This window comes from Polyodon spathula, chromosome 4, assembly GCF_017654505.1.
Source record: "Polyodon spathula isolate WHYD16114869_AA chromosome 4, ASM1765450v1, whole genome shotgun sequence".
Taxonomy (NCBI): Eukaryota; Metazoa; Chordata; class Actinopteri; order Acipenseriformes; family Polyodontidae; genus Polyodon; species Polyodon spathula.
The window spans coordinates 85,018,969-85,031,201 of record NC_054537.1 but is presented as its reverse complement, the minus strand read 5'-3'; the positions used below and the strand labels follow the sequence as shown (position 1 = coordinate 85,031,201).

General features: G+C 36.0%; 1 protein-coding gene across 1 annotated transcript in view; it reads left to right on the top strand.

Annotated features, from left to right (window-relative positions):
* Nucleotides 1-12,233, top strand: part of LOC121315007 (G patch domain-containing protein 8-like) — a 133,930-nt gene that overhangs the window by 101,266 nt on the left and 20,431 nt on the right. Inside the window, exon 2 of the mRNA XM_041248838.1 lies at nt 4,421-4,564. Within this exon, the coding sequence (XP_041104772.1) occupies nt 4,421-4,564 (144 nt within the window). The remainder of the gene's footprint in view (nt 1-4,420; nt 4,565-12,233) is intronic.

The following is a 12,233-nucleotide window of genomic DNA, read 5'->3' as shown; positions in this document are numbered from 1 at the left end:
AGATTTTAGACAGACTGAACAAACAAACAGAACACTCATGGTTCTTTATTATACTGGTCCTTCCGGGTTAGCGTAACCATACAAAGAAACAGATGACCTCGCTACGCCCCCTTATATACCATCAGCCATGACCCCTTGGTCATGTGACCGTTCCTCCAGTGAGCAGGTGCCACACCATTTCCCTTCTGGGTCAATGATTTAGTGTACCATAGCTCCGCTCCCTTTCTAGATGGCCGATTTCCACCGAATCCAGGGTACTCTGTTCCCTTTACTCAGTGCCCTCACAGGTTGGGAGGGAGATCAAAATAAAAAGTGTATTGTCAGTTATTATAGTTTTATCTTGAGGTTAATGTTTTTGATGTTGTACACATTTTAAATGGCACACAGAACTATGCTGCGATGGGAATAAGTGGTGACTGGACAAACGTTTACAGTGCAGACTGTTTTGGATTATTTATAATAAGTTTGCCAAATAGAAAGTTAATACATGTGTGTCTGAAAAGATTCCCAAATACTGGCTTCTGATTCTGTCCATTCAAAGACTTGTAATATAGAATTATTTTTTGGTATTCTGTCCTAAATCAGCAGTTTGTCATTTGTGTGACATATATTAAATTTTTGTTTTTTTAATAAGATTATATTGTCTTTTATTGCAACTGTGGTACCATTAAGTAGAGTGGAAATTGTGAATGGTGTGTTTGAAACCTACGAACAGAAGGGGCACAATTAAAAATTGAAAACCACTGTCTTAGTAGAAAAGGACTATAAAAGAAATGGCGCATGTACTGTATGTGACTTGAAGCTCTTTTCGAAGAACCCCCTTCTAATGATTCAGAACAGCTTATACACCTCAAAAAAATTAAAGGAAGAACCTTTCAACCTTGAATTTTTTCCAAACACAATTAACAAGAATCGTTTTTGAGTATTTCACTGATATTAACAGAAACATTAACTTTATTATGTATATAGCATCAGAGCTACGCATCTGAACACGAGACCCATGAAAATCCAAATATGAAAGATGTTCAAGAATTGGAACACATTATTTTAATTAAACAGAAATCCTGCATGCACTAACTCTGACATTCCTTTATCTCATGCAGGCTAGTAAAGTAGCACTATCCCCTAAGCGTGTCTTCAAAATAAGTGACAGCAAGATAGAAGCCAGACCAATTTGAAACAGAAAGAAAGCAGTTGATTTATAAGGTCATCATGAATCAAAGCATTTACAGCAAAATATTTTGAAACCTGACAATTTCAAGAGAACTGTACTATTGTTGCAAATGGGAAAGCAGAAAACCTTATTTATCATCAGCCCTTTTCAGTCCACTACTGGATGAAGCCCTCCCCAAGAGTCTTCCACAAAAGTCTGTCCACTGCGTCTCTCATCCATATTGCTCCAGCGTGTTTCCTAATTTCATCTTAATCATATATAACAAAACTACACTCACTTGGTTCGTTGTCCCTTTAAAATTAGAACTGCCGAGATTTCGGACTACATACAACTGCCGCACTGGCAAAATATGCAGCCCTCTTTTAAAACGGCTTTGATATGAAAATGAAAAACAAACAATCAGATACAACTTAATATCTTTATTTATGAACATCATACATAGCATTTTCAGAGCAGAAACACCACATTTATTTTGAAAATTGAACTCTTACTTTTTTCAAAAAGAGCACATACATAAACATGAAAAACTGTAATAAAATAAACTTTAATCAATACACTTCTGTGTAAACAGGTGTAGAAAGCTGTATGCACATACAAAACAACTAGTCAAAAATGGCATAAAATCTAACATAACTTATGCAACATTGAAACGCTTTGAGTGAAACAGTTACAGACTCTGTCTGTGTTCAGAGTTCTGTTACAGCTATCTCAGTACAATCCACGCAGAAAACACACTTTTCAACTGTACCAGTGCATTTGCCACAGACTGCCTTTTCACAACGGGCACAGACATCAAAAGTTCTCTCTTAATTGCATTTAGCAACGTGGCATGGTCTTTTATTCCATGTGCCAGTGGGCACAGTGCTGGCTGAAGGTTGAGGGGCATTTGCCAGCTGCTTCTGTTTCTCTTATCAAATGTTTCTGCCGTAGCTCCAGGGCTAGCTGCAAAATGAAGCCCCTGCGTGTGATTGTGTTGCCAGTGCACTCCTTGTACAAAACCAAAGCGTTGATGGTTGCCAGGTCCAAAACATTAGGTTTAGCGCTAACGCACACTTTTAATAATACAAAAAATAAACAAAAACAAAACAAACACCTAGCTCTTCTGAGCACTTACTAAACAATTTCAGGTCCCTGATTACCTCACAAGATGGCTAAGCTGTTTACCTGACATACAAACACTTTTTACACAGTTTTAACCAAAACAATATGGTTTTACACAATATCTTTTTTTTTTTTTTTCTTCCCAGCTCCCTGGTGATCTCTCTAATGGAGCTTCAAGCTCTCTTTTTATAATATGTGGCTGTTCCCAATTGACACCAATTATCTCATTTGGGAACAGCCACATTTTTACATATTTTTGGCAGGGAGGATTTTTAACCCCCTTTATATATATATATATATATATATATATATATATATATATATATATATATATATATATATATATATATATATATATATGTGGGAAAGATACATGTACATACATGTAGTTTTTTTTTTTTTTTTAATTTTCATTTGCATGATATTACGATAAAATACAAAACAATGCAATATTATTTTATATTGTGCTTTTCTGGAAAACTGATCAAAATTTTCTGATGTTTCAAGTCTATATTTATAAGCCGCTCAGACGATCCACTCAGATTCTCCTCGTGAATATTTTGTACATTTAAAAATCATAGTAAGAAGTTCTCATCGGATTCAGGGTAGCCAAATTCATAAAGTAGCAAACTGGTTTTGATAACGCAGTTTTAATCAAATATAAATAAGAGAAATAACAAAACCATGAACCAGTGTTTCTAAAATGACTAGACCCTGCTTTACAACCTGTGCTGGTTTGCAGATCATTATTAAATTGTTGCCGGTCAAACAAAACACCATGGTGACCGAAGGCTGGTTTCAAAACATGCTCTATGTTGTGTCAGGAAATATAATTAAAATACATCTTAGATAAAAGGATTCCAGAACCATAGAAATCAGTGGCATTCACAATTGAATATCCTGGAGACAGTAAGATATGGAAAGTGACTCTTAATGATAGGTATAATTGGATAGGTACAACTAGACATCATTAGCATAACAATGAAAAGGAGCATTCTGCTTTTTTGTTTTTATTAATAACCCTTAGTGACACTGTACACTGTAAAGTACTAGTGGGGTGCAGTATACAGATGTGATAGATCTTTACACTTTGAATATCTGTTTGAAATTCCCAAGCTCATCTGCTTGAAGTGAAAAAGAAAAGGTAATCTTATAAAACTGATAGAAGTAGACTTTGTTGCTGTCTAGCACACGGTCCTTTTGCACCTTATTTCTGTTGATTTCACATTTAAAGCCGTGCCAGCACAGCGTCTGTTAGTGTTTGGCTGGTAGCACAGTTGGATTCATTCTACTAATTTACCGTCTTATGATTTCATTGTATTAATTCATAATAAACCATGCAAAAAATCAGTGCACGTGGTTTCAGGAAGAAAAACAAAGCAACTTTAAAAGTATCAAGGTTTTGAACTGTTTACCTTTCCAGCTGTGCTGTGTGCATAAACAATGTATGCATGTGTGTCTATGTAACACCCTCGCATCTGTGATCAAGGTTCAGGTCATCATTTCAGTGAGCTATTAAAATGTATCCCTCGTACTTTTATCTTGTATTTTTTTATTTATTTTTTTTTTTTTTAGATGTACAGTGCACTACTCACCTGCTTTTGCCCAGAGCTTGTTCTGGGTTACCCATATCCTTTTAGCAGGCCCTCGTCTATTAGAGCATACTTTTCGAACTTGCGAAAGAATTACACCTACAGCCTGGATGAACATTCTCTTTCAGTAATTCTTGGCCTGAACTCATTTCAAAAGCTTCCCCAGCTTTTTTTTGCTCAAATTAAATGTCCATTTGTCAGGACTTTGTACAAGAGCTATATTCCTTTACTGCCCAGGGTATGTTCCCATTCTCAATGTAAGATGGCATTTCTCTATGGCAAATATATTGGACACTGGGCAGCAAAGGGTTAATGTTTTTACAGCACTACATCCACCAACTTTGTTCCTGTACGTTTTATGGGATAAGCCACATATATATTTACTATAAGCTAGGTGAAAATTACAGTAGCTAGATGTTTTCCATGAGTCTAAAATGTCTCAATATAGCAAGTAAGGAGTTGCTTTTTCAAAGATAAGGGATATGTTACTTTTATATATGGCCCATCAAGTAAAGTTCAATGTATCAATATTTCTTTTTTTCCCTCCCTTCAGGATTATGCTGAAAAGGAGAAAGCCATAGCGAAAGCTCTGGAGGATCTGAAGGCTAATTTCTACTGTGAATTATGTGACAAGCAGTACCACAAACACCAGGAGTTTGACAATCACATAAATTCCTATGACCATGCTCACAAGCAGGTAAGTGAGGGAGTTCATCCGCATAATTGACATCCCACAGTTTACATGCAAAGAAGAGAGCAGGCTTGGAAAACAAAGAAGCCTAGCAGCTGCTAAATGGCAAGAGCTATATGTTAGGGCTGCTATATCTGATGAAATCGTTAATTAAACATTGTGTTTCACAATTCTCACCCAGAAGGCTTACTGTATCGCATTCCCATTTTCGCCTTATTGAGGAGTTAGTATTTAGGGTATGTATTATGAACAAGGTAAATAGTCTTATCTGCAATGTTAGAGGGGACAAGCAGCTCCCCGTGTATATCAGAATTGAAAGGTACTTGTGGTAGCTTGACGTTTATAGTTATTAGAAAGTTGTTCAATGTACTAGGTGTCATAATCATATGCCTGTCATTGCTCAGCTGTTTATCCATGCTATTTGATCCATTATAGATATGTACTGTCATGAGCTCACATCATACACATGTTTGGATTCCCACTGGAGGCTTTTTGTTTTTGCATGATCTTGCTTCATGCTGTTATTAATAATAACAGTGCATGATGTTTGTCAATCAACTGTGATACTTCTCCCACACTTGAGAAACAGCTTGATGCTGTACGGTCCTAGTAATTGGTGATGACCTACATTCAGAAATGCATTAAAGATGCAGGATATTAACCTGTATTACCCATTGTGAAAACAAAGAGACACACAGGAAATGACATTGCGATGCCACACAGACTCTCAGGATTTACTTTTGTTGCAGTCGACAAAAAATGCCACAGGCAGGTACCAACAGTGGCATCAGCCAGGCGACAATACACGGTGTTGTAAAAGATAACACAACTGTAAATAAAAGGTGCTGTGAAAACCGTGTGCACGGCTCTTGCTGTACTAGAGAGGACCTGCTGACAGAACTCCTATTCTTGCTGGGATCTGAACATCCCAAAGCTAGTCCCTGTCCCTACAGGAATATGACTAAACACTGACCCCGGTTCTACATGCGGTGGCCAGATGTCAAATACGTTTTTAAATGGCAGATGTATCACCATGAGGGACATGGAGTATATCCTGAATATGAGGGTTTAGGGGATTTTGATCAAGAAGTTGTATGATCATTTCAGCTATGTACAGTATGCTGTGGAGATTTTCCAATGTCTTGTCAGTACATTTTAACTGTTAAGATTCTATATATTAGGCAATGTCAAGGTTTTTATATTTTATGTATTATCCTGATAAAAAAAAGAAGCCTTTTGTTGTTGTTGTTGAATATGCAAACATTGGAAAGCACCTTCAAAGACATTCCTTCAGCTGGTGTGTTTGACTCTGCTTTATCAAAGCATGAGATAATGAAACCTGGATGGGTATATTTTAGACATGGCTTTTTTTTTTTTTCTCATAAAACTCCACTGCAATAAAGCTTATCAATAAAGAATGAAGAATATCCAGGTAGTGAACAGTATCCCTGGCAGTTATGGAAATCAGAGCTGCTGCTCCTTTCATCCTCAAATTTAATCAGTGCTGAATCAATCCAGGCTGATTTATGCTTACAGTTTCATTCTACGGATTTGTGACCCCATTCTATTTATTTATGTATTTAATTTTTTTTGTTTGCTTGTTTGTTTATTGATGCAGTTTTTCCTATTAAACAGGATTTTTTTAAAGAACATGATCATTATTGGTAAACTAAGTCTCAAATCAGAGTGGTGGCCCAAATTTGTTTATTTACTTTACTGTATATCTTTACCTTTACAATAACCCCATGGCCCACCTAGAAATCTTAAATCAAGTTCGACCGGGTTGGGGATGGGGTTGGGTCTTGGTGACCACCCACAAAACCAAGGACACATGGATTGAACACCAAATTCCTGTGTAATAAGTGGTCTTATTCCTTTTTGACAATTATTTTTCAGATCGCCTTTGCCGTTGCCCTAATTTTCATTTAATCCAGGCTAGTTTACAGATTGTCAACCATTCCAATCTTCAGGATTTAGTTAATAACACCCCAAATAGTAACTTTTTATGTCTACATATTGGTATGTAGAACAGAGGTGTGCAATAAATTGAGTTGTTGATTTATTTACTTATTCTCTGTCAGTCTAAACTGTCTTCATTAAATGTGTCACTTGTTCGTTGATTAAAGCAAATGATATCTCTGTTCCAAATTAGAACCTGAACACTTAATTGACATGAAAAAATAACTTTGCATTTTAAGACCAATTATATTGTACGCCAGTTATACTATTTATAGTATCTGTTTTGTTTTTGTTAATAGCTAGTTGTTTCATTTATAGCTGATCTGGTTTCACAGACCCCGATTAGCACTAATCTAGGACTACCTTACCTGCAGTAACATTGGTTAGTACTAATCTTGGTTTATCTTAACTAAAATAGCATTAAGTAATTCAGGATTAGTGCAAACCAAGGTCTGAAACCAGCCGAAGGTGTTTATTTCAGAGTGAATGCAAACTAAAAAATAAATATAATATTATATACAGTGTGTGAACACTTTTTATTTAAATCGCAACAGGTATGTAGAACATGAAAACCAAGACTACAAATCCCTTTCTCTCAAGTTCTTGATATGAATAATATAAATTAACTGGAACTTGCGTGCAAACCTCTAAGCTGTCAGTTCTTCAGTCATGTCGACATTTAGACAGCTCTGCCTTTCCATATGCTATAGGAAGTAAAGCCTTTGTTGCTTTGTTGAAACAAATGTTTAACAAATGTGTTCTTAAAAGGAATATATTTTGTTTTATTATATTATATTATATTATATTCAGTTAGTTTTTAATGCATTTTTAGGTAAAACCTGCCCTTTTTGTAAGAGAATTATGTTCAAGTATTGAGGCTTTTGAAAATATATTACTCCTGTAGTGTAGAATCACGTTCTTATTTTAGTTCATCTATGTTGAGTAAATGAACAGACAGTATTCTGGAGAATACATTACTGTAGGTAAAAGGCAGTGGAGTTTATTACAATGATCTAAACAGTGATAGATTCTCCAGGGGTGACCCACACAATAAAAATACAGTGAAAGTAGGTCATCTGGTATCATGATTCTCCACAGTTTATATCATAAAAATGGACCACATTGAGTAAAGTCCCATAGAAAATCTTGGATGAATTGTTTGTCAGAGATCAATTTGTACTGATAAATAATGCTTCTCATTTTCTCCTGTCTCATCAAACTCCCTCCGTTCATGTGTGCAGTAAAAACAACACAAATCTTTTCACAGTCATGTTTGCTTGATTAAATTGCTTTTATGGTACAACTGACATACTCTAAAATATACTAAATATATCTTAAGGTAATGCAACTGATTTATTTATTATTAAACAATGAATTGTAAGACCACGGTTTCAAATGAGTGGGTTTCATGTTTGAAGAAAAATATCAAAGACCTTTCAGACATCAGACAACCAAAATAATCTATACTTATGGTGGGGCCTATTTTAACTTTTAACCGATAAACAAGCACTGAAGACAACTTATTTTTTGTTTAGGTCAAGTTTGATTGTGGGTTTTGTACAAGAAAACACTTTCCAGACACTTTTTATGCAATGCTGCTGCTGCCACAATTGCAGGATTAAATGAACACTGCATGCTTAATGTGTAGCTGACCATGTCACTGACCTCTGACATAATGCTGCTGCCATATTCAGGTCATTGGACTTTTGAAGCTACAGCTGCATAGAGGCTGTACACTTTGAGTTATTGTCCTTATGCTTGGTACGTAGCTGTATTGTTGGATTTCTTTACTTAAATTACATTACTAATGTCATCCAGTCTAAATTAACCCTTTGACTGCTGCATTCTTTTTACCTTTGGCCATATCAATGATACAGGCCATATGCTTTAATGTGGTCATTATAGTTGCTACACAATTGTATGTCCAGTGAACATTAATCGTTTCAGTGTCAAATTCTTTTAATGATACAGACCATTTGTCTTTACAAGCTATATTGTGTGATTATCTCAATAAAGTTCCTAAGATCTGGTGAACAGTAGAAATTCAATTTATCAAATATTCTTTTTAAGTTTACTTCATGTTTACAAATCATTGAATCGGAAATGCTCTAGTTTCTTGTTAAAGTAATGATATACATGTGTTTCTATTGGATGCTTTATATTTGTAAAAATGAGTGTATTTTTGAAATTGCAAAACAAGAAAAAGAGTCTTCTTCTCTCACTATTTTCCAACCACTATTAGATGGTAATGTTTAGACAAACTTTTTTTTCTTTTTTTAGAGCTCATGATGTTGAAAAACTTTAAATAAAAGATACAAACTGTTTACTTCAAGGACCATTATGTATAGAACAGATATGGTGTTCTAAAATAGTTCAGTTCTACACTGGAGTAAATGCAAAGTGAATCTACTCAAGTAAGGGTTAAATATAGTTACTCTACATATGAGATTTCAGAGAAATTATAATGCAAGAGGATTTACCATAAGTGAAGTTTGTCCCTGTGCCTTCAATTAATCCCAGAGTCCCCTCATTTATGCATGTGGTAGACAGCATCTGCTGGAAAGATTAAAGATTAATACTGCAGCTCTTGATTTTATGTGTAGTTAATCTCACGCTGATATTACAAAATGGGGAGATGGGCCATCAAGGTTATTTTCTATGACAGTGAGTTAATAGAATTGAATAATTGAGTCAGTAAGGACCTGACTCCAATTGTGGTCTAACATGTCAGTTCTTTAAACGTTGCTCTAAACTAAATAAATAAATAAAGTCATAAGTCGGCACATTTGGTGTAGGCCAAATGCAACCCTCAGAGAAAAAGCATACCTTCTTATTTTTTGATAAAACGTCAAATAAATTATTACCATTTCATTTCCTTTTTGGAATCCTGATAAAAACCCAGAATCCAAGTAGTTATTGTGTTATAACAAAAGCCCAAAGAACATATTATATTAAGTGTACAGTTCAATTCACAAGATCCCCAATGGCACTGAGGAGAGATGTTTGATAATATACCATGTAGTCATTTTCATTACAATCGCTTTTACTCATAAACTTTTGTATTACTACTGTTACAGATGAGAAGCTCAAGTTCATGTGTACAAAATGTATGCATTGTTATCTCGCTATTTGATAGTGTGAGCGGCTCAGATACACACATCACTGTATTAAACAGTGATCACATTAGCTCTTTCCTACATGTCAGAATGCTCAGGAATGCTCAGGAAATTTGTGGTCTGTAGCCCTTGTCAGAGCCAGAAACCTCTTGGGTTCACTGCTGTAGTCGTGGTTCCACATACATTAGCACCTGTCAGGTACAAGATAGACAAACTTACATTGGATTAGCTAAGAAACTGTTTTTTTTTGTTTGTTTTTTTTTTTTTTTTACTGCATTCTAACCTAAAATGTATGAACTTGTAATTGGAGGTTTCAGGTTTGACTCAAGAGTTTTTAGGGCATCTGGAAAAAAAGGTTTCTTAAAAGAGGTACTGTAAAACACATTTTTTAAAAGTCTTCATACACAAATTCACTGTATAATAGAATCAGTGCTATCCACTGCAAGCGTTACCTGCCAGATAACTAATCCCACCTTTGGTTCAGCAAGATACTGTTCTCTACTATCTATCTAAAGGTATAGGTTACTGTGGTAGACTTCTAAAGGGAAAACTGATACAATACTTTGCTTTATATAGACCTCTACAAAGTTATTTATGTAGGGTTATTTTCTTCTTTAGTCTGGAGTTAGTGTTTTATTTGGTATTTGTGCTGTAGTTAAGGTTATGGTTGGACTCATCTACTAAGAATGTGCTTATACTATTGCTATGTTTATGGTCTCATATACTCGCTGCTCCCCCAGGTATAATGATCAGTTATGTTCCAAAGAAAACAGTAGGATGTAAACTTGAACGCAGATGGAGGGATAGTGGCTTAACTGTTCACTTGCAGGCTTGGAGGCAGCATAAACAGTTATAAGGCTGCTTTAAATTCAGCACGATCATCCTTTTATTCCCAGCCTTATCAAAGATGGCTCTGAAATTTCTAGGTGTCTTTTTTCAACAATAAATCGAATGCTGCAGCCAAACTGTCACTCCACTCCCTCTGGCAATGTAATAAGTTCCTGGAATTTTTCCGAACTAAAATAGATAACATTAGACAAGAGCTTGTATCTTCTTCCATGTCTGGTCTGTTGTCACCTGTAACAACAGAACTGATAGGTCCTCTTTTCTCAGAATTCGCTGAGGTTGCACCATCATGCCTGATGAAAATCATGGCTAAAATGAATCTTACAACCAGCTCTCTGGATCCTATTACAACATCTATAATTGTTGCTAATTTTCCAGCCGTTAGTTCCTTGTGGCCAAGATCGTCAATGTGTCTCTGAGCACTGGCATAGTTCCGTCTTCATTTAAATGTGCATCAATTACACCATTGCTAAAAAAAGCCTACCTTAGACCAGAGATATTATGTAATTATAGGCCTATAAATAATCTGCCGTTTTTGGAAAAAATTCTGGAACATACAGTGGCTAAGCAATTATCTAATCACCTGTTGCAAAATAATCTGTGTGACCCCCTTCAATCTGGATTTAGATCACTACACAGTACAGGAACAGCTCTTGTAAAGGTGGTAAATTATCTGTTCATTGCTGCAGATTCAGGAGCCTTATCTATCTTGGTACTCCTGGACCTTAGTACCGCATCTGACACAGTCAACCATGATATTCTTATTAGGCACCTGTTGACCTAGCATATCTGTCAGTCAGGAAGCAATCTGTCTTGATGGGGGCATAGTCGCCATATTCCAGTCCGGTTTCCACAGGTGTCCCACAGGGCTCTATTCTAGGGCCTCTGTTATTTAATATCTATATGCTGCCCCTTGGCCAGAAAATCCAGCGCCATGGAGTTAGTTTTCATTCTTATGCAGATGACACTCAGATTTATCTTTAAATCTAATACCTCAATAGCTGTGTCTGTTCTCTCACACTGTTTGGTGGAAATCAAATTATGGATGCAACAAAATTTTCTGCAGTTAAATTGCAATAAGACAGAGGTTATGCTGCTGGCTTCTCTGCGTCAGTTGAGTAATGTGAGGAACTTCAGCTTGGTTATTGATGAGCTTGAAATTAGAGCTCCGAAATGAGAAATCTCTGTGTTATTTTTTATCCTCGTCTAACTTTCGAAGCTCATGCTTGAAATGTTACATAGGTGTCTTTTTTTCATCTGCGTACAGAGAGACTCATTCATGCCTTTGTCTCCTCCCGACTCGACTACTGTAATGCACTGTTTGCTGGAGCCTCTAAACGTGTTATTAATAGGCTACAATATGTTCAGAACTCGGTTGCTCGAGTCCTAACTAGGTCTAAATCTTTTGTACATATTACACCTGTCCTGGCATCTCTGCATTGGCTCCCTGTTAAGTTCAGGATTGAGTTTAAATTAATACTGCTAACATATAAGGCCTTGAATGGTTTGGCTCCTAGCTATATCTGTGATTTGTTAACTGTATATTCACAGGTGCGAAACCTGAGATCTGTAGATGCCGGGCTCTTAACGGTGCCAAAATCTAGGCTTCGGTCTATGGGAGAGAGGGCCTTCAGTTGCTATGAACCCTAGCTCTGGAATGCTCGCCCACAGAAAATAAAAGATTCAAATACTGTTGATATTTTCAAAGAGCAATTAAAAACATTTTTTTTTTTTTAAATGGCATTTGAGTCTGC